Here is a 24,040-nt window from a genome sequence, read left to right as displayed (position 1 = left end):
TCAGTCAGGCTTTTGCGTGGTTTGAACGGGGCACAACTGCGCAAGCGCATAAAACGTCGGCCCGTGTGGCAGCGGGAGAATTTAAATAGTGAGCAGAGGCTGAGAACGAGCTTAACTCCAAGTGAGGTAAGACCTTTAACTAATCTAATTAGTTTAGGAGTAGGTAATGGAGGCAGCTGTTAGGGCAGTTGAGTGCTCCGATTGCAGCATGTGGGAAGTCAGGGCGAGCACTGTTGTCTGCAAAAGGTGCATCCAGCTGCAGCTCCTGACAAACCGTGTTAGGGAACTGGAGCTGGAGCTGGATGAACTTCGGATCATTTGGGAGGCAGAGGCAGAAATAGACAGGAGTCTCAGGGAGATTGTCACCCCTAGGAGTCAGCAGACAGGTAGTTGGGTGACTATCAGGAGAGGGAAGGGGAATAGACAGGAAGAGCAAAGCACCCCTGTGGCTGTTCCCATTAGCAACAAGTATACCGTTTTGGATACTGTTGGTGGCAATGACCTAACAGGGACAAGATGCAGTGATTGTGTCTCTGGCACCGAGACTGGACCCTCAGCTCAGAAGGGAAGGAAGGAAAAGAGGAGAACAGTAGTGATAGGGGATTCGATAGTTAGGGGGGACAGATAAGAGGTTCTGTGGAAGAGATCGAGAGTCCCGGATGGTCTGTTGACTTCCTGGTGCCAGGGTCCGTGATATCTCGGATCGAGATCTCAGTATTCTCATGAGGAAGGGAGAGCAGCCGGATGTCGTGGTCTATGTAGGGACCAATGGCATGAGTAGGAAGAGTGAGGAGGTCCTGAAAGGTGAGTTTAGGGAGCTAGGTGCTAAGTTAAAGGACAGGACCTCCAGGATAGCAATCTCAGGATTGCTACCAGTGCCACGTGCAGGTGGGTTTAGAAATAGTAAGATACTGCAGATCAACACGTGGCTGAAGACATGGTGCAGGAGGGAGGGCTTCAGAATTGTAGATAATTGGGCAGTTTTCCAGTGAAGGTGGGACCTGTTCCAGCGGGACATTTTACATCTGAACTGGAGGGGGACAAATATTCTTGCAGGCAGGTTTGCTAGAGAGGCTCCAGTGGATTTAAGCTAGATACTGGGGGGGGGGGGGGTGTGGAGGGGAACCAGAGATTAGGAACAGATGTATGGGAGAAGGAAGAAAAATAAGACAGTAAAGTTCTTTGTATTGTTAGAGATAAACAGAGAGGAAGAGGTGGAGAATTTCTTTAATGCATTTATTTTAATGCTAGGGGCACTGTAAGAAAGGTGGATGAGCTTAGAGCATGGATTGATACCTGGAAATATGATGCTGTTGCTATCAGTGAAACATGGTTGCAGGAGGGGTGTGATTGAAAAGTAAACATTCCTGGATTTCATTGCTTCAGGTGTGATCGAATCAGAAGGACAAGAGGGGCTGGTGTTGCTTTGCTTGTCAGAGAAAATATTACAGCAGTGCTCTGGCAGGATAGATTAGAGGGCTCATCTAGGGAGTCTATTTGGGTGGAATTGAGGAATGGGAAAGGTGTAGTAATACATAAGGGTGTATTATAGACCACCTAATGGGGAGCCAGAATTGGAGGAACAAATTTGCAAGGAGATAGCAGACATTTGTAGTAAGCACAGGGTTGTGATTGTGGGAGATTTTAATTCTCCACATAGACTGGGAAGCCCATACTGTAAAAGGGATGGATGGTTTAGGGTTTGTAAAATGTGTGCAGGATAGTTTTTTGCAGCAATACATAGAGAAGGGGAAGTGTTGGATCTTCTGTTAGGGAATGAAATAGGCCTGGTGACAGAGGTATATGTTGGGGAGCACTTCGGGTCCAGTGACTACAATGCCATTAGTTTCAATATAATAATGGAGAAAGATAGGACTGGACCCAGGGTTGAGATTTTTGATTGGAGAAAGGCCCTACTTTCAGGAGATGTTAAAGGATTTAGAAAGAATGGATTGGGACAATTTGTTTTATGGGAAGGATGTAATAGAGAAATGGAGGTCATTTAAAGGTGAAATTTTAAGGGTACAGAATCTTTATGTTCCTGTTAGGTTGAAAGTAAAGGTTAGAAATTTGAGAGAGCCATAGTTTTTAAAGGATTGTGGTGACCCAATTACTAGCTCACTCGAACTGGCTGACAATTAGCCAGAGCCAGAGACAAAGGGAGATAGCCTCAAGGGGTTTCAGTTACGTGCCTCTTGAAGTATCGAGTGGGGGAGACAGGCTTTAAAGCAAGACTGTGTTTTTGAAATAAACTTATTCTGTGGCTGCAGTTTATCGACTCCGTGGCGTAATTTCAGCGCTGCGCGTAGCACCCCGTTACAGGATATCGGAAACTTGGTTAGGAAAAAGAGAGATATCTACAATAAATATAGGCAACATGGGGTAAATAAAGTGCTCGAGGAATATAAAGAATGTAAGAAAAAAAATAGAAAAGCTAAAAGAAGATACAAGGTTGCTTTGGCAAGTAAGGTGAAAATAAATCCAAAGGGTTTCTACAGTTATATTAATAGCAAAATGATAGTGAGGGATAAAATTGGTCCCTTACAGAATCAGAGTGGACAGCTATGTGTGGAGCCAAAAGAGATGGGGGAGATTTTGAACAATTTTTTTTCTTCGGTATTCACTAAGGAGAAAGATATTGAATTGTGTAAGGTAAGGGGAACAAGTAGGGAATTTATGGCAACTATGATGATTAAAGAGGAGGAAATACTGGCGCTTTTAAGGAATCTATAAGTGGATACATCTCCGGGTCCTGACAGGATATTCCCTAGGAACTTGAGGGAAGTTAGTGTAGAAATAGCAGGGGACAAAAATATTTCAAATGTCATTAGAAATAGGGATGGTGTCGGAGGATTGGCGTATCGCTCATGTGGTTCCGTTGTTTAAAAAGGGTTCTAAGCGTAAACCTAGTAATTATAGGCCTGTCAGTTTGATGTTAGTGGTGGGTAAATTAATGAAAAGTATTCTTAGATATGGTATATATATATAATTATTTGGATAGACAGGGTCTAATTAGGAACAGTCAACATGGATTTGTGCATGGAAGGTTACGTTTGACAAATCTTATTGAATTTTTTGAAGAGGTTACGAGGAAAGTTGACGAGGGTAAAGCAGTTGATGTTGTCTATATGGACTTGAGTAAGGCCTTTGACAAGGTTCCACATGGAAGGTTAGTTTAGAAGGTTCAATTGTTAGGTATTATTATTGAAGTAGTAAAATGGATTCAACAGTGGCTGGATGGGAGATGCCAGAGAGTAGTGGTGGATAACTGTTTGTCAGGTTGGAGGCCGGTGACTAGTGCTGTGCCTCAGGGATCTGTACTGTGTCCGATGTTGTTTGTCATATACATTAATGATCTGGATGATGGGGTGGTAAATTGGATTAGTATGTATGCAGATGATACCAAGATAGGTGGCGATGTGGATAATGAAGTAGGTTTTCACAGCTTGCAGAGAGATCTAGGCCAGTTAGAAGAGTCGGCTGAACGATGGCAGATGGAGTTTAATGCTGAGAAGTGTGAAGTGCTACATTTTGGGAATGAATAATCTAAATAGGACATACAAGGTAAATGATAGGGGATTGAAGAATGCAGTAGAATAGAGTGATCTGGGAATAATGGTGCATAGTTCCCTGAAGGTGGAATCTCATGTGGATAGGGTGGTGAAGAAAGCTTTTGGTATGTTGGGCTTTATAAATCAGAGCATTGGTATAGGAGTTGGGATGCAAAGTTAAAATTGTACAGGGCATCGGCAAGGCCGAATTTGGAGTATTGTGTGCAGTTCTGTTCACAGAATTATAGGAAAGATGTCAACAAAATAGAGAGAGTACAGAGAAGATTTACTATAATGTTACCTGGGTTTCAGCATCTAAGTTACAGGGAAAGGTTGAACAAGTTAGGTCTTTATTCTGTGGAGCGTAGAAGGTTGAGGCTGAACTTGATAGAGGTATTTAAAATTATGAGGGGGATAGATAAGAGTTGACGTGGATAAGCTATTGCCATTGAGAGCATGGGAGATTCAAACAAAAGTACATGAGTTGAGAGTTAGGGGGCAAAAATTTAAGGGTAACACGAGGGGGAATTTCTATACTCAGAGAGTGGTAGCTGTGTGGAACGAGCTTCCAGTAGAAGTGGTAGAAACAAGTTTGGTATTGTCATTTAAAGTAAAATTGGATAGGTATATGGACAGGATAGGAATGGAGGGTTATGGGCTGAGTGAGTGCCAGTGGGACTAGGTGAGAGTAAGTGTTCGGCACGGATTAGAAGGGCCAAGATGGCCTGTTTCTGTGCTGTAATTGTTATATGGTTATATGAAACTCCTCCCGTGCCCAGTGACCAGGGTGCAGAACTGGGTGTGGTGAGCAGCAGCAATAATTGCAGAGTTCAGCACCGACAGTCACTCTCGAAATTACATTCAGCAACGGTGATGGACAAATATCCAGCATGCAGCTTATTGAAACTTTCTCCCCAGTGTGAACCCAGTAGTGTGTCACAAGGTTAGATAACTGAGTGAATCCCTTCCCACATTCACAGCAGGTGAACAGCCTCTCCCCAATGTGAATTCACTGATGCTCATTTGGTGGAGATGGCTGAGAGAATCTCTTTCCAATGTTTGAGCAGGTGATTGGCCGCTACCCAGAGTGAACTCGCTGGTGTTTCAGTAGATGAGATGACCGAGTGAATCCCTTCCCACATTCACAGCAGGTGAACGGCCACTCCCCAGTGTGAACTGACTGGTGTGCCAATAGGGTGGATGATCTAGTGAAATGCTTTCCACAGTCTGAGCAGGTGTACGGCTTTTCCCTAGTGTGAACTCGTTGGTGACTCTGTAGTTCGGATAAATGAGTGAATCCCTTCCCACAGTCTGAGCAGGAGAATGGCCTCTCCCCGGTGTGAACTCGTTGGTGACTCTGTAGGTGGGATGACTGAGTAAATGCCTTCCCACAGACTGAGCAGGTGAACGGCCTCTTTCCAGTGTGTACTAACTGGTGTCTCTGTAGGTGAGACAATAAAGTGAATCCTTTCCCACAGTCTGGGCAGGTGAATGGCTTCTCCCCAGTGTGAAATCGCTGGTGTCTCAGTAGATCAGATGACCAAGTGAATCTTTTCCCACAGTCTGAGCAGGTGAACGGCTTCTCCCCGGTGTGAACTCGCTGGTGACTCTGTAGGTGGGATGACTGAGTGAATGTCTTCCCACAGACTGAGCAAGTGAATGGCCTCTTTCCAGTGTGTACTGATTGGTGTCTCTGTAGGTGAGATAATAAAGTGAATCCCTTCCCACAGTCTGGGCAGGTGAATGGTTTCTCCCCAGTGTGAACCCGTTGATGACTCTGTAGGGTGGATGACTGAGTGAATCCCTTCCCACAGTCTGAGCAGGTGAATGGCTTCTCCCCAGTGTGAACTCGTTGGTGACTCTGTAGGGTGGATGACTGAGTGAATCCCTTCCCACAGTCCGAGCAGATGAACGGCCTCTCTCCAGTGTGAACTCGCTGATGTACCTTCAACTTAGATGAGTAAGTGAATCCTTTCCCACAGTCCGAGCAGGTGAACGGCCGCTCCCCGGTGTGAACTCGCTGGTGAGCCATTAGGTCAGATGACCGAGTGAATCCTTCCCCACAAATTCAGATGAACAGCCTCTGCCCAGTGTGAACTGACTGGTGTGTCCACAGGTGGGATGACAGACTAAATGCTTTCTTACACACAGAACAGGTGAATGGCCTTGCCCAGTATGAACTTGCTGATGTACCTTCAGTTGAAATGACAGACTGAATTCATTCCCACTTTCTGAGCAGATGAATGGGATCCCCTGTGTAAAATGACAGACATGCCAGTTAGTCAGATGATCAAGTGAATCCCTCCCCACAGTCTGAGCAGGAAAGATGATTGAGTGAATCCCTTGCTCCACTTCTTAAATATCTGGACAGAGACAGCAAAACTGGTGTGTTTTGTTGGAATTCCCATGGACAAATTCCTTGTCATTTTTAACTTGTAAAAAGATTTACAAAATCTATCAACGAATGAAGGACAACATTTCAGATGAGATCACTATAGTTGTCAAGGTGTGATCTGTCATCACACTGTTACAGCGAGGTACAACCCAAGTTGGAGAGAGAAATTATCTTCTAACTGGGCACTGTGCTGGTATCTGAAATCAAACTCTCTGATGCTCTTCCTGTCTCTGTATGAATGGGGCATTTTTTCCATCTTCAAACTGTTACTTGGATCAGTTTGACTCTCTCCATTGGTATTATTCCCTGTTCCATTGAGCTGCATGGGTGCCTGGCCCCACAGTAACTGAAACACTCTCATGAAAATAGGCTTTGTTGACATGCAGCTGGGATTTTCCTTTCGGTACTGTTAATTTAAAGTGCCAGTTTTAATGCCATGTAAATATCTCCTACTCAGATGTATGGTTGGTATGCACAGCTGTTAAAAGGAATTCAAGTGAATGTTAGTATTATTTAAGGTTCTTGTCAGTCATGGAAAAGTACAACACAGATGCAGGCCCTTTGGCCCATCTAGTTTGTGTTGAACTATTTAAATTGTCTACTCACATACCCCTACCATCCAGGTACATATACAAACCTTTTAGATGTTGAAAATGAGCTCGCATGCACCACTTGTGCTGGCTGCTCATTCCACACCCGGATGACCATCTGTGTGAAGAAGTTTCCCCTCATATTGCCCTTAAAGTTTCACCTTTCACCCTTAACACATGGCCTCTGGTTGTAGTCCCACCCCATCTTAGTGGTAAAAGCCAGCTTGCATTTACCTCATCTATAGCCCTCACAATTGTGGTACACCTCCATCAAAATTTCCCCTTAATCTTCTACATTCCAAGGAATAAAGCCCAGACCTGTTCAATTTCTCCTTATAACCCGTCCTCCAGACCTGACAACATCCTTGTGAATTTTCTCTGAACTCCTTCAAACTCTTTTACATCTTTCCTGCAGGTTAGTGTCTAAAATTACACACAATACTCCAAATTCTGCATCACCAATATCTTGTACAAAGTCAACATAACATCTATCTCCAGTACGCAGTACTTCGGTTCACGAAGGCCAATGTGCCAAAATCTTTCATTCCATCCCTATCGAACTGTGACACCACTTTCAGAGAAAACCTGTATTTCTAGATTCCTTTCTTCTACAACACTCCTCAGAGCCCGACCAGTCACTGTGTAAGACCTACCCTGGTAGGTCCTACCAAAGTGCAACACCTCACACTTGTCTGCATTAAATTCCATTTTCCATTTCTCAAGCCATTTTCCGAGCTGGTCCAGTTCACACTGTAAACCATGATAGTCTTCCTCACAGTCCACTACACCCCCAGTCTTGGTGTCATCCACAAATTTGCTGATCCAGCTAAACATGTTATCATCCAGATTACTGATACAGATGACAAACAACAACAGATCCATCACTGATCCCTCTGGCACACCAATAGTCACAGGCTTCCAGTCAGAGAGGCAACCATCTGCTACCACACTCTGGCTTCTCCCAAAGAAACTGTCTCATCCAATTTACTGTCTCATCTTGAATGCTGAGTAACTGAACCTTCTTGACCAACCTCCCATATGAGACTTTGCCAAGTGCCTTGCCAAAGTTCATGCAGACAACATCCACTGCCTTGCCTTCATCCAATTTCCTGATAACTTCCTCGGGAGACTCTGTAAGGTTGGTTAGACATGACCTACCATGCACAAAGCCATGCTGTCTATCCTTAATCAATCCACAGCTATCCAAATACTTATATATCCGGTTCCTGCACATGTGCAAAAAATCACACCGATCTATTTTGTTACCTCATGTGGATTACCATTCTGATCTACCAGAGGTTTAATTTTTTCCCTTGCAATCTTTTTGCTCTTAACCTATCTGCAGAATCCCTGAGGATTCTCCTTCACCTTGTCTGCTGGGGCAACCTCATGCCTTCTTTTATTTCTTTCATAAGTGTTCACTTGAATTTCCTGTACTTCATAAGTACCCCATTTGTTCTTTATCTGCCTGTACCTGGTATGCACCTCCTATTTATAGATTTGGGTGATGAAAGTCAAAGGGGTGATAGAGCTGCATGGTGGGAGGAGGGCGTAGGTGGGGGGGGGGGGGGTTAAACTAAAGTTGCAGGGGGCCGGAATAATGGAACAGAGGGTGGAGGGGTTTTGGAGACAGTTGTTGTTCTGTCCTCAGACAAAGTCAGGAATAGTGCAGTGACTATGCTGACCCCTGTATATTTCAATACAAGGAGCAGTGTAGGACAGGCAGATGTGTTCAGGGATGGATCAACACCTGGAATTATGACACCAGGATCTGGCAACTGTGACAGGCTGCTTTATGGAAAAGGTGTGCTTGGTAAATGGGAGGCCTTCAAATCTAAATATTGATAGTACAAAGCGGGTATGTGCTTGTCAGAATAAAAGGAAAAGGTAGAAACTGTAGGGAACCTTGGATTTTAAGAGATATTGAGACCCTGGTGAAGCACAAAATGGAGTTGCATAACAGGGATAGGCAGGCAGGTTCTTATGGAGTATAAGAAATGCAAGAGAACACATAAGAAATAAATCAGGATGACTAAAAGAAGGCATGAGGTTGCTGTCGCAGAAAAGATGAAGGATAATCCTCAGGGATTCTAGAGATAGATTAAAAGCAAAAGGATTGCAAGGCACAAAGTTGGTCCTCTGGAAGACCGGAATGGCAATCCACGTGTGGAACCAAAGCAGATGGGAAGATGTTAAATATTTTTTCATCTCTATTTACTCAGGAGATGGACACAGGGTATATGGGAGTGTGAAAAAGTGGCATTAAAATCCTGGACCCTGTACAGTTTAAAGAAGAGAAGTTATTTTGCTGTTCAAAATAGAACATCGAAATCTACAGCGTATTCCATGCCATTCAGCCTAAAACGTTGCGCTAACAATGTAACTTACTCTAGTAACTGCCTAGATTTTAGAAAAAATCATGGACCCTGTACAGATTAAAGAAGAGGAGCTGTTTGCTATTCTGTGGCAGATTAGGGTGGATACATCTCCAGGGCATGACAAGGTAGAAACTGCATAGAACATTCCTAGTGCATAGCCCTCTAATTTTCTAAGTTCCATGTACCTATCTAAGAGTCTGTTAAAAGACCCCATTGTACCTGCCTGGACCACTGCTACTGGCAGTGCATTCCACCCAGCCACCACTCTCCGTATAAAGAACTTACCCCATGACATCCCCTCGGTAACTATTTCAAAGCACCTTAAAACTATGCCCCCTCGTGTTAACCATTTCAACCCTGGAGAAAAATCTTCTGGCCACCCACACGCTCAATACCCCTCATCATTTTATACACCTAAAAAAGGCTCTAAATATAAACAAGGAAATTATACATTGCACAATCTACTTTCCACAATTCAGTACACTTACACAGACAGGTGTGTAAAAAGGGCCCAAAGGATATCAGGGAACAACAGGCCAAATTCACCACCACCACAAACTGTTCCTGCTGTGACCATCGAGGTAATAGTACCACAGCAAAAGGACCAACAGGCTCCGGGACATCATCTTCCACCAGGCCATCAGACTGATTAATTCATGCTGATACAATTGCATTTTCCTCATGTTTATGAAGTATGTATGTGATAAAGTCAACTCAATTCACCCTCTCCACTATCTGTTCTGTCATTCTGACTCCCATACCTTCTACAGCTTATTGTAACCACATCACCTCTCCCCCCCACCAGCAAGCCTTACCACTAGGATATTCATCCCCTGTTGTTCTGTTCCACTAACTAATGAATCCCCTATCAGCTATTTGACTTTCCTTTGCCAGGTAATTCCCCCCAATAAAGTGGTCTACTGTTGTTGTGTGGGATATCAACAAGAGTACTCTGCTATTTAACCTTATTCCCCTTCCTGGCTCTCACCCAGTGTCCTGTGTCCTGAACCTTGGGTGTAACTTACCCATATTCATGTCATATCTATCACCCCCTCCAACTGCTGGATGATCTGGAATTCACCCATTTCAAATTCCAGCTCCTTGAAGTGCAGGGTTACAAGCTGCAGCTGGATGCACATCTTGTAGGTGAGGGCATCAGGGACACTGGAGGTCTCCCCAACTTCCCACCAATGTCCCCTCTAATTTGTAATGATCCTTGTGCACATAAACCTTGTACTGTGCATTTTTTTACCCAGTGACAACATGCGCACAGTGAATTTAATATAGAGAGGAATTCATTTTCACAGCTGGCAAATCACTGTCGATAGGAAATTTGACCTCTTCTGGGTTTGATCCAGTTCATCTGCACTCTCACACAACCTATGTAGCAGGCCTGGAATGGGTAATGAAGGATTTTCTCACCAAAGCCTTTGCATATTGTCAATATCTGGTTGGCTTGCTAAATGATGCTTTAAAACAGGGGTGTCAAACTCATTTTAGGTCACGGGCCGGATTGAGCAAAATGCAGCTTCATACTGCATCAGTCGGACGCGTGTGAACGCAGCTTTCGTTGCCTCCGTTTTTTCAGCCTGCTCTCATGTGTCTCAGCCTCTGCTATAACTACAAAGTGTTTTTCTTTACAAATTCGGTTTCTTATGAAGAAGACTGCCAAGCAAGACTGCCGAATAAACACTAAAAACCCTGAAAACCTAGTACCTGAATAAACTCAGCATTAGCCATATCATACGCCATAGGCTCTTCGATTACTGGGGCCAGCTTTAATAGTAATTAGATATTATCTCACGGGCCTTGAGTTTGACATATATGCTTTAAAAAGTCAGATTTCCAAATATCAAGCCATTTCTTCTCACTTGCAAATTCTCCAGCAACTTTTGCATCATCACAATGCACACATGTATCACCAGTTTCTGTAGTGTACATAAATATTTCCCATGAATCCTCTCCCAGGTGACAGATGGTGGTGAACTCATTGATGGCAATGTAGTCCGTCTCATTGGAGTCTGGCACATTCCAGATGTGAAAGCTACTTGTTTGATATCATTATGTACCCAGAGAGAATGGGACAAAATATCTTCTCACCGGTAGAAAAGTCCAGAACAAGAGGAGTTTGAACAAGCAACACACGCACAAAATGCAGGAGGAACTCAGCAGACCAGGCAGCAACCATCGAAAAGTGTACTAATGATGAATTCCGCCGGCATTTTGTGTTTGTTGTTTGGATTTCCAACATCTGTGGATTTTCTCTTATTAAGGATTGGAGGTAGAACAAAGGTGGCTTTCTCACAGCTGATGTAAAAAAAAGTTCCCTTTCTCCGAGTTCCTAATCCTTGCATTCAGATAGCTGGAGCTCAGCTCTGTCTGAGAGATGCATTGGCTCCCACTCCCTCATCAGCCCTAAGCTCCCCGGGGCCCGTGCACGGATCGTGGGGATGACAGAGAGGGAAAAAAAAGACAGGACTGTCCCGGGATTGCGGGCCATAATGGCCACACCTCAAGGGCATTGTCCCGAAGTTGGAGTTTAAATTAGCAGAATGGAGAATAACTCTCACCTGCATTGAAATTTTCCAAGGCCTTTTCTGTACTGCGCGCATACGTGTACACAGTGACGTCAACAGCCCTGACGCCTGCTCATTCGATCGGTGCATCAGCGCCGGCCAAAAACTGTGACGCAAGTCCTTATGGGTAATCACGACGCCATTAAACATTTCTGCAAGCACTGGTTCAATGTCCATACCTCATTTTTTTTCGTGTGTATAGAAAAATCAGCAGCTGTTTTAACGCAGAAAGCGGCTCCCATATACAATATACTCAATATCAACGTGTATCTCATGCCAAGGTAAAATGCAGATGTGAAACACGAGAGATTCTGCAGTTACTGGAAATACAGAGACGTACACACACAAAATGTTGAAGGAGCTCTGCAGTTCAGCAGCAACTAAGCAGAGGAGTACACAGACTCGGCATGCTGAAGGGGCTCGGCCTAAACGTACACTGTTTATTCCTCTCCATATTTGCTGCCTCATCTGTTGATTTCCACCAGTATTTTGCAGAACTTAACCACCTTCTTTTTCGGTCAGCCAGTTTCCAAATGTTTCTGATCTTTCTTTTGTAGCCGCATGCTGCTGGTCTGATTCCTCCTCCTCCTCCTCCTCCTCGTAAACTCTGTACTGCATCCTTCTCCGGAGCCCCAAAGCCCTGGCTCAGGCTGGCAACTCTCTGGTTTCTGACTCTGCTCCATCGAAGATTCATTCACTAGTCTGCTGTCAGACTTTAGAGGTGCATTGTTTTACGAAACCGCGGGTTCGTTTACTTGAGTGTCGCTTTAAGTGCCAGAGTAAGGCGGGACTGTGACGTCAGAGAGAGCGAGAGAGAGAGAGAGAGAGAGAGAGAGAGAGAGAGAGAGAGAGAGAGAGAGAGAGAGAGAGAGAGAGAGAGAGAGAGAGAGACTGTTGGAACATCAGCTTCTCACTGCTACGAGTTGGAACTCTTCCATGCCCAAAAGACTGGGTTGATCATCAGCACGCAGTGCAAAACGTATGTGTGACTGTCACTTCGTATAATTCATACGTGTGGATTTGTTGGAGTATCCCGTGCTATCACTTCTGTTGGCCATTACCTGGAATCGGGGTGTTCTGTGGTAACCACTTGAAGACGATATTCCTGTCACTGTCACCTGGTGATATTTTGAAGTGAATTTCGGAACGAATCGACGGCTAAGATCTTCGGCGACTGTTATTTCGTTTACCCAGCGTAAAATGTGTGTGGAATTCTTCGTAATTGCCTTCTCTCTACATGTTCGTGTGGATTTACAAATCTCTCCTTTCACTCACTTATTCCGTGGATTACTGAACTTTTCTACTTTACCATCTTAAGACTTTAAACATTGTTTCCCAAGCTTGATAGTTTAGGAGCTACATATACGCATTACACTGTTAACTTCTGTTTATTTTGTTTAATCTTTTATATTTGGAGTAGATACTAATAAAGATAGTGGTTTTCACATCGAAACCAGACTCCATTAGTGATCTGTTGCTCCTGGTACGTAACAATTGCAACAACCCAGCTGTCTGAGGCACCGTCCTTTAAAATAGGTGAAAATGACCCAAAACGTTGAAAAGAGCAGGGAAGAAGGAGTTTAACCAACTTTGTCCAGAGCCCTGAAGAAAGTCAAAACCACAGTGAGCTCATCGTCTTATTCAGCCTGGAGAAAATCATGCAGGGAATTCATGCAGGTGTATAAGATGATGAGAGGCATTGGTCGTGTGGATAGCCAGAGGCTTTTTCCCAGGGCTGAAACGGCTAACACGAGGGGCAGAGGTTTAAGCTGCTTGGAAGTACGTGCAGAGGAGATGTCAGAGCAAAGTTTTTTAAAGCAAAGAGTGGTGTGTGTGCGTGTGGAATGGACTGCGAGCGACAGTTGTAGAGGCGGATAGAATAGGGTCTTTTAAGAGACTCTTAGATAGGTACATGGAGCTTAGGAAAATAGGTGGCTATGCGGTAGGGTAATTCCAGGCAGAGTTAGAGTAAGTTACATGGTCGGCACAACATTGTGGGCCAAAGCGTCTGTAATGTGCTGTAGATTTCTATGATTTTATGAAATTCAAGGGAAATCTCCTAGAGTGGCGACTAGCTGCAACCGGTAATCACAGGGAGATTGAATGGGGAGTGGCAGGGATATATTTCTAAATACTGATATGGAACAGAAACATGGGCCTCTCTAGTGTACATTCTGAGTCTGGCAGAGACAGTCAGTACCTGAGACACGGGATTTGAAACAGAACTGGTTTATCTTTCACAGATCCACAATATTAAACATCAGTCCAGTTTAAGGTTAACATCAGCAGAACAGACTCTTCCAATGCTCAGTGACCAGGGTTCAGTCCTGGGTGCGATGAGCAGCTGAAAGAACTGCAGAATCTGACAGTAACAGTCCCTCATGAACCTGCAGCTGCCTTCAGTCACCGTGATGGTTAAACATTTAACACGGAGCTGATTTGAACTTCCTCCCTGATGTGAAGTTGCTGGTGTTGCAGCAGCTGGGATGACTGAGTAAAACTCTTTGCTCACTCCGGACAGAAATGTGGCCTCTATTTATTGTGAACTCACCGGAGCATCACAAGGTGGGTTAACTGAATGTGTCTCTTTGCACACACGGAGCAGGTGAACGGCCGCTTCCCAGTGCGAAGCTGTTGGTGTATCTGCGATGGCCGATTGAATCCCTTCCAAAATGAGTGCCAGTGAATGACATCAACACGTACAAACAAGCTGGATGAACTCAGCATCCGTTGAAACGAGCTGTCAACTTTTCGGGCCGAGACACTTCGTCAGTGAATGACATCACACTGCTATCAACGTCGTGGCAATGTATCCAATCAGATCACGAACACGGACACGTGATCGGGCTGTCTTGCAGCGAGTGGGGCGCTGTCTTCTCCCGTATCTCCGCCCCCACATTCAAGGATCGGCGACATTCAAGCGCTGGTGAACTGACAGATACAGCGGAAACAACGTTTGAGATTCCCATACACAAATCCCTGGATCTTTCTACACTGTTGAAAGTTTACAAAGCACGTCACTGGGAGAAGGACAACATTTCAACTCAGATAATTTTAGTCTCCATTGTGTCTTCTGATAAAAAAACACTTTCACAGCTCAAAACAATTTGGAGGAACAACACTTCATCTTCTAACTGGCTACAGTTCCGGTGTCAGGCACAATATCAAACTCTCTGCTTCCCTCTCTGTATCAAAATGGATCATTCCTCCCCTTCATCAGTCTGTGACTTGGCTCAGTTTGTCTGTCTCCTTCGCATTCTTAGAAGGATGAGAGGGGATCTGAATGAAACAGGTAAGATTATTAACGGATTGGACACGCTAGATCACATTTTATTTACACGGCTGCCACCAGAAACTTTCTTCTTCTTGTTCTTCTTCTTCTTCTTCTTCTTCTTCTTCTTCTTCTTCTTCTTCTTCTTCTTCTTCTTCTTCTTCTTCTTCTTCTTCTTCTTCTTCTTCTTCTTCTTCTTATTATTATTATTATGATGATGATGATGATGATTATTATTATTATTATATCCCTCCTGGCATTTGACGGTGGTAAACTCAGAGTCAGCAATGTTATTGAACCTCAGGAGTAGGTGACTGAGGGAGGAGGAGGAGCAGTCAGCAGAGGGGCGTGTCCAGACAGGTATACAAAGATGGGACCCGGAGTGATTGGGCTGAGGAAGGGGAAAACAGAAATAAATCAAAGATTGTGTGCAACGGAGATTATAGAAAGAACAGGCAGGAGATGAAGCTTAATCAAAACCAGTGGCATGAGTTACAGGGCAATAGAGTCATTGTGCGATTAAAACAGAAAGCAGCACATACTGGACTGAGAGTGTTGTATTTGAATGCACGCAGCATAAGGAATAAAATGAACAATCTTGAAATCCAGCTACAGATTGGCAAACATGACGCTGTGGCTATCTGTGAAACTTGGCTAAAGAATGGCGGCCATTGGCAGCTGGAAGTCCAACGATGTACGGTGTATCTGAAAGAGAGGTGGGTAGGCACAGGAAGTGGTGTGGCCCTGTGTACAATATTAAATCATTGGAAGGAGATGACATATGACTGGAAGGTGTAGAGTCTCTATGGGTTGAATTAAGAGCAAAGATGCGATGGTGCGACTCTGTAAGGCACTCGTGAGATCACACAGACTATTGTGTGCAGTTTTGGGATCCTTATTTTAGAAATGATATACTGGCATTGTAGAGGGTTTAGAGAAGATTCACTAGAATTATTCCAGCAATGAAAGGTTTACCATATGAGGAGGGTCTGACAGCTCATGGGCTGTGTCCCCTGGAGTTCAGGAGAATAATAGGGACCTCATAGAAACATTCTGAATGTTAAAAGACCATTACAGATTAGATATGGCAAAGTAAATTTCCAATGGTAGGGGATGCTAGGACAAGAGGGCATGTCTTCAGAACTGAAGGACGTCCATTTGGAATGGAGATGCGGATAAATTACTTCAGTCAGTGGGTGGTAAATCTGTGGAATTTGTTGCCATGAGTGGCTGTGAAGCCAAGTCATTGGGTGTATTTAAGGCAGAGATAGATAGCTTCTTGATTAGCCAGCGCATCAAAGGGTATGGGACCAAGTCAGGGGAGTGGAGATGACAGGATGAATTGGAACAGCCATCATTGAATGACGGAGCAGACTCGGTGGGCCGAATGGCCAACTTCTGCTCCAATATTTTATGGTCTTATGGTCTATTCCACTGTTTCTCCCTGCCAAAGTGCAGCCAATATTTCTGGATGCCTGACCCATTCATATGAGAATTTAGCCTTTACTATTTTTCTGAGCTTCTCATCAATGTGGACAGTTCAGTTAAGCTTTGCTCCAGAATATCCACACAATTAAAAGAGTTTAGTTTTTATGTTTATTTTTGCACTACTTATATAATTTAACGATTTAATATGTATATTATTGTAATTCATAGTTGTTAAAATCTATTGTTATGAATTAGGTTCTCCTGTTGCCGCAGAGACAACAGATTTCATGACATATGCCGGTGCTATTAAACCTGATTCTGATATTGATATGGGAGACCCACCACCGGTCACCTGATCCCAGTTACCGCAGATCGTAATGCGAGATTGAAGCCTTTTCCATTTATTTGCATTCCTCAGAAATTACAACAGTCAGTTAAGTTTCCTTCTGAGTTTCCAAAGCAGAAGCTCAGTCTGTCTAATATTTCCACACAATTAAAATGGGGATATTGTTTATTCTTATCACGTACTGAGCTACAGTGAATAGCTTGCCTGACGTACCAGCCACACAGGATCAGTACATTACGACAGTACATTGAGTTGATATACGACAAGACAATAACTGTAACAAAGCATTATGGCTGCAGAGAAAGTGCAGTGTAGATAGACATATGGTGCAGGGTCACGTCGAGTTACATTGTGAGGTCGAGTCCATTTTATCATTCATTTGGCTTATAACCACAGACAGGAAGCCGACCTTGAGCCGGGTGTTTCGCGCTTTAAAGCTTTTGTATCTCTTCCCCGATGGGGAGCGGGTTTGCAGCAAGAATGTCCAGGTTGTGAGTACATGGCCTGCTTTTCCGAGGCAGGGGAAGTGTAGGAAGAGTCCATGGAGGGGAGGCTTGTTTCTCTGATGTTCTCCGCTCTCCAAAGTTCTCTGCCGTTCCTTGCAGTCATGGGCAGAGTAGCAGCCATACGAAGGCGAGAAGTATCGACAAGAAGCTCAGGGACCTCGGCCTTCACCGTGTCTTGTGTAGCTGGATCCTGGACTTCCTGTCAGATCGCGCGAGTGGGCTCCCTCACCTCTGTCTCTCTGACCCCCAGCACACATACCCCACAGGGGCGTCTCCTTGCCCCCTCCTTTATCTCTCTGTATATCCATGACTTGTGTCGTCACCCACAGCTCCAATCTGCTTATTAAATTTGCTGACGACACTACACTGACTGGCCTAATCTCAAATAATAACGAGACAGCCGACAGAGAAGCATCATCACCCCGACACTGTGGTGTCAAGAAAACAACCTCTCCCTCATTGTGTCAAAAACAAAGGAGCTGGTTGTGGATTACAGGAGGAATGGAAACATGGACCAAATTCAACATTTCCAAGTCCGTTATTGCACATTTAAATATTGATCATGACAGAACGTACTGTATATAAAATACGGTTAATGACATATTTATAGATAATAGATTGTTACTGACAGAGAATCGTATAATCTGTGTTCCGTGTGTTATCCGAATGTACTTGCCTGTGATGCTGCCACAAGTCAATGTTTCTCTGTACCTGTACCTTCCCGTACTTGTGCACTTGGCAATAAATTCAACAGGACCTGAGAAATCTCAGTGAGATTTGATCAGTGATGATCATCTTGGCAGCTCGGTAGGTCGAATGTATGAGACAGTACACTGTTAAATGCAAAACCCTGAACAGTGTTGATGATCAGAGGGATCTCAGACTCCAAGTTCATCGCTCCTGAAATAGACTGCACAGATTGATCGGGTGGTTAAGAAGGCAAATGGCGTGGTTGTCTTTATTAGTTGAAGCTTTGAGTTCAAAAGTCGGGAAGTTGTGTTGCGGCTGTTACGTGCCTGCGGTCGTACTGTGACTGTTTCTTTAAGAGCGCCGGCGTGAGGAGGCGGGACTATGACGTCAGTCACAGGCTGACAGCGCTAACTGTGGATTAATCATGAGAGAGAGAGTGAGCGATCTGCAGACAGGCTGTCGGCCAGTCTGAAGAGAGAGAGAGAGAGAGAGAGAGAGAGAGAGAGAGAGAGAGAGAGAGAGAGAGAGAGAGAGAGCGGGGGGGGGGGGAAGAGAGAGAGAGAGAGAGTGTGTGTGTGTGTGTGTGTGTGGAAAAGCTGATAGCTTCAGTTAGTCGCAGCTGAGGCTTGGAACTCTCCTCGGCCCACAAGAGTGGGTTGATCATCGGTGCACGGAACCACAACGAATGTGTGTGGTTGTTACTTGTGTTAACCCTTGCCTGGGTATGTTGTGCGGTAACCCCTGATAGACGGTATTACTGTGACAGGTCACTTTCGCTGATAACTTGTATATGGACAGATTCAACGGATAAAATTTTCGACGACGGTTATTTCGAAGTAACGGCCTTTTCTCTACGTTTCACCCTGGATTACAAATATCTCTCTCCCATCATTTATTCCGGGGATTACTGAACTTTCCTACTTTACCATCTCAAGACTCTAAGCTTTGTTCCCTCAGGCTCGATAGTTTGGGAGTTATATTTACACATAACACTGTTACCTTTCCTTTATTTCGTTAAGTTACTATAAGTAGATACTAATAAATAAGTGGTTTTAACATCAAAACCAGACTCCGGTGTGAACTGTATTGCTGCTGTTTCGTTTCTAAAACGTTACAGTTCGTAACACAGTTTTATTCAACTAGTTAGACCACATCTGAAGTATTTCATACAGTTCTGTTCGCAGAATAGGTTCACCAGAATATTGCCTGGATTAGAGGCATGAGCTGTAACGAGAGGTTGCACAAACTTGTGTTGTTTACTCCAGAGCGGCGCAGACTGGGGTGAGACTGGATGGACATTTATAAGATTACGAGAGGAATAAATAGTGGAAAGACGATATATTTTTCCTGGGGGTGAAATGGCTAATACATTTAGGGTGAGAGGAGATGTGAGTGGCAAGTTTGCTTCTTTCCACAGAGTAATGGATAGCTGGAGTCACAGCCGGGGGGGAAGGAGGAGTCAGGTGATCCCATTTTCCCCTCCCATTTAACCACAGATGGGCAGCATCTGTGCGTCGCTTCCGAGGCCCCGCCCTCCGGATGATGCACCAATCACTTTGCGCATGCTCACAGTCTCCAGGCTGGCGCCGTTCTGCGGATTCGGGATCACTGTCTGCGGGCCGAAAATATCACTTTCCCATCGGTGAGTATTGAGACCGATCCCGGGCGGGGAGGTCCGATATTGGCCTTGAGCCCCGAACTGAGGGCCAATTACTCATTTAGTACCCAGTTATCTGGGCTCGTCAGAAATGTGTCGACTTCACTGAATCTGCATTGAGCGATCCAAACCAGGAGCACAGGCTGTCTATTTCCGCAGAATTGAAAGGGGAGTCCCGCCAACAGGTCACGTGAGGCTGTGCGCCGCAGATCTGCTTTGTGACGCACGATCACGTGGTGTGTTGCTAACAATGTTTACAAGAATAATCTCAGGAATGATCGGCTTTATGTATGAGGAGTATTTGATGGTTCTGGACCTGTGCTCAATGGAGTTCAGAGTGGGGGGTGGTGGAGGGATGTATGGTTAAGTAAACCTACCGAATGCTGAAAAGCCTGGATAAAATGGACATGGAAAGGATGTTTCCATTAGACAGAGAATCTGTGATCTGACAGCACAGGCTCAGAATAAAGATGCTTCCCTTTAAAATTGAGGTGAGAAAATTTCTTCAGCCAAAGGAAGTCTGATTTGTGGAATTTGTTGCTGTAGAGGGTGGTTGAGGCTGCCATTTGAGTATGTTTATGACAGATTAATATATTGATGATTGCTAAGTAGCTTCAGGGTTACTGGAGGAAGGCAGGAATATGGTGTTGGAATGAAAATCAGCCATGGTTGAGTGGTGGGGCAGACCAGATTGATCGAATCACCTAATTCTGTTCCTGTGTCTTATGTCTGACCATAACTGAATGATGGCTCCTTCTTATCCCATATCGTTTTGTGACGTGTGAGGGACAATAAAAGATTGTTCACTGAGATCATTATATCTACCTTCAACATTTAAATTTCAGTGAGTTTTGCTCTTAGTAACATTAAGCAGAAATGTTTGGTTCTCCTTTCTATTGTCAATGTGCTTCATTATCTTTCATGTTAAAGTTAGACCTGCGGTGAGAGATTTATTGGAAGAAAAACCCAACTGGAAGCAAACCACAACTGAAGACAGTGGAACATCAACAAGTGAACCAGCCCGAGGATTGAGAGCGTCAACTGGAGAGAACCCATCTGACTCATAGAATCCAGTGATTCAGTCAGGAGAAAGTTTGGTGAGTCTCATTTACTGAAACACTGGTCCTTTAGACATTACATACCTGTAAAAGGAAGGTAGGAAATTGTTGGAGTGAGACTGAATGTGCCCAGAGGAGCCAGTTATGCCTCTGTCAGATCCAGTTGCAATCACTCCAGGTCTGGTAATGTGCTTCCAGCAGCCCAGTCCTTTGAAACCACTCCCATTCTGTGGAAGTCGAATCTGGATAAAGTCACTCAGAGACCGTATAAATACAAACTCTTTACTCCAAGCACCTGGGGCTTACTCAGTTAGTCGTTCAAACAGGAACAGTCATAGACTGTTTATGTCGTTAGTGTCGTTAGTATCCAATCCACTAACTGACTAACAATTCCCCTTACACCACAGATATATCTGTCCAGATACCCACCACACAAGGCAGGCTGGAGCCAAAGTTATTTACTATATTACAGCCCCTTAATTTAAATTACAAAATAGTCATAATGGCTTACACACACAGAACGGACTGAAGCTGTCCTATCTCTACGCATGAGTGCACAATTCAGATAAACATCCAGAAACCCTAGCTAGCTGCCCTCAAGAAGAAATATGGCTCAGCATGGCTTAGTACATTGGCTAATCATCAGCAATTTCTTTCAGAAGAACAGGCGGCTATTGTTTAAGGAAGTGTTAACCCTTTTACATACTTTACCACTCCCTCCTTTTGATCATTACATGATCAACAAACCCGTAATTTTTTTTACAGAGAGAGCAACCGTGTACAGCATTGACTTATCAATGGATAAAAACAGTGCACAACAGTAATTATAACAATGATATGCACAACTATTAAGCCATAATGCAATATCATGCCTCACATATTACCAAACAGGCCTTCAAATACCACCATTTCGAACCTTCGGTGAGCCTGTGTAAATCCTGCCCTACTTTCTTGATGCTGTCAATCTCCCTGGCAGTGTGCTTGGAGAGGGATGTAATGTTAGTAGACTCATCAGGGATATAGGTGCAGCATTCTGTGTCAATAATAACACAGGTTCCCCCTTTCTCAGCTAGGATAAAATCTAAAACCATACGATTCTGTACGACTGTTTGTCGGATTGCATTCATTTCAGTGGATATTTCTGTTACTTGGGCCTGCGTTTCTGTCAGGGCCCCTGCAGTATTGTGGCCAGCTCAAGTGCTGTAGCCAAATTGATTATCTTTGGTGGATTCCTGGCTACTCCATAGGAGAGAAAAGTGATCATCCAAAATCACTCAGTCTCAGTTATTCCTCTCCGCCACTGGGCACCTGCAAGTATGGCCAGGATGCATGTTTCCCAGTCTGGGAAGTTGCGTTTGGTGGCCCCTAGTTCTACCTGTTTGGCATCGGTGTGACAGAGACACAGAAATGTGTTAACATGGGGACCCCGGATTGTGGGGTGATCCCTCTCAAAGACATAAACACGAACACCACTGTTAACATACCTGTAACAATTTAAATGAACCAGCAGCAATAGACCACACATGGAGTTTGGTTTTGATGTTAACACCACTATCTTTATTTGTATCTACTTATAATATAACAACTTAAGCAAAACAATCAAAAGGGACCTTGGGGTTCAAATCCATACATTCCTCATGGTTGCTGCACAGGTTGATAGGGTGGTTAAGAAGGCCTATGGTATGCTAGGCTTCATTAACAGGGGGATTGAGTTCAAGAGTAGAGAGGTCATGTTGCAACTCTACAAATCTCTGGTGAGACTGCACTTTATTATGCAGTATTATGTTCAATTCTGGTCACCTCATTATAGGAAGGATGTGGACGCTATGGAGAGGGTGAAGAGGAGATTTACCAGGATGTTGCCTGGTTTGGAGAACAAGTCATATGAATCAAGGTTAGCAGAGCTGGGACTTTTCTCTTTGGAGAGTAGAAGAATGAGAGGGGACTTGACAGAGGTCTACAAGATTATGAGAAGCATAGACAGGGTGGATAGTCAGTATCTGTTTCCCAGGGCAGCAATAGCAAATACCAGAGGGCATCTGTACAAAATTAAGGGAGGGAAGTCTAGGGGAGACATCAGTGGTAAGTTTTTTTACACAGAGGGTTGTGGGTCCCTGGAATGACTTGCCAGTGATGGTGGTGGAGGCTATAACATTAGGGCTATTTGAGAGTCTCTTGGACAGGCACATGGATGAAAGAAAAATAGAGGGTTATGTGGTAGTGTGGATTTAGTACATTATTTTTAAGGGTTATATGGGTCGGCACAACATGGAGGCCTGAAGGGCCTGTACTGTGCTGTAGTGTTCTATGGTTAACAGTGTTATGTGTGTACATATGTGTAAATATAACTCCCAAACCATTGAGCTCAGGGAATACCAAGCTTAGAGTCTTAAGATGGTAAAGTATGAAAGTTCAGCTCATCCACGGAATAAATGATGAGAGAGAGATATTTGTAATCGAAGGTGAATGTCGAGAGTAGGCAATTGCTTCCAATTCCACAAGTTCCATGGTGATAAAACAGGATAACAGTCGCCGAAGATCTTATCCGTCTTTGTTCCAAATCCACATATGAATTATCACCAAAACTAGCTGATAACAGGGGTACCGTCTTCAAAGGGAACTACCACCCAGGCAAGGGTTAACACACAGGTAGATTCCACAAGGTACTCCCAATCCAGGTCCAACACACAAAGTATTACGGACAGTGATTTCCACAGAATCTCTTTCTCACAAGTGGTTACCACATAACACACCTAAATCCAGTTAAGGGTTAACAAAAGTGGTAGCCACGGGATACTCCATCAAAATCCCCATATGGATTATAGGAATTATCACCAACAGTGATTTGTCACGGGGTACCCTGTACAAGTGAATTACCACCCCCAGGCAAGGGTTAGCACAAGTGGTCTTCACAGGATACTGCCAAACCTAAAGATCCACTCCAGTGGATCAAACAAAGTGACAATCACACATTCAATAGACAATAGGTGCAGAAGTAGACCATTCAGCCCTTCGAGCCTGCACCGCCATTTTGAGATCATGGCTGATCATTTACTATCAATACCCGGTTCCTGCCTTGTCCCCATATCCCTTGATTCCCCTATCCATAAGATACCTATCTAGCTCCTTCTTGAAAGCATCCAAGGAATTGGCCTCCACTACCTTCCGAGGCAGTGCATTCCAGACCCCCACAACTCTCTGGGAGAAGAAGTTTTTCCTTAACTCTGTCCTAAATGACCTACCCCTTATTCTCAAACCATGCCCTCTGGTACTGGACTCTCCCAGCATCTGGAACATATTTCCTGCTTCTATCTTGTCCAATCCCTTAATAATCTTATATGTTTGAATTAGATCCCCTCTCAATCTCCTTAATTCCAGTGTGTACAAGCCCAGTCTCTCTAACCTCTCTGCGTAAGACAGTCCAGACATCCCAGGAATTAACCTCGTGAATCTATGCTGCACTTCCTCTACAGCCAGGATGACCTTCCTTAACCCTGGAGACCAAAACTGTACACAATACTCCAGGTGTGGTCTCACCAGGGCTCTGTACAAATGCAAGAGGATTTCCTTGCTCTTGTACACAATTCCCTTTGT

The 24,040-nt window shown here is 44.2% G+C and overlaps 2 protein-coding genes across 2 annotated transcripts in view; one reads left to right on the top strand and one right to left on the bottom strand.

Moving 5' to 3' along the window:
• Positions 1-24,040, top strand: part of LOC140722269 (uncharacterized) — a 79,627-nt gene that overhangs the window by 39,395 nt on the left and 16,192 nt on the right. The window lies entirely within an intron of this gene.
• On the bottom strand, positions 1,811-11,549 carry LOC140722226 (uncharacterized). Its single transcript, XM_073037013.1, has 2 exons — positions 11,485-11,549; positions 1,811-5,804 (listed from the first exon to the last, which is right to left on the bottom strand). The coding sequence occupies exon 2, from the start codon at positions 5,581-5,583 to the stop codon at positions 4,630-4,632; it is 954 nt and encodes a 317-aa protein (XP_072893114.1). The 5' UTR covers positions 5,584-5,804; positions 11,485-11,549; the 3' UTR covers positions 1,811-4,629.

The sequence above is a fragment of the Hemitrygon akajei genome, unplaced genomic scaffold (genome assembly GCF_048418815.1).
Source record: "Hemitrygon akajei unplaced genomic scaffold, sHemAka1.3 Scf000073, whole genome shotgun sequence".
In the NCBI taxonomy this organism is placed as follows: Eukaryota; Metazoa; Chordata; class Chondrichthyes; order Myliobatiformes; family Dasyatidae; genus Hemitrygon; species Hemitrygon akajei.
Note: the sequence above shows the minus strand (reverse complement) of the source record. Positions and strands in the feature narration are given on the sequence as shown.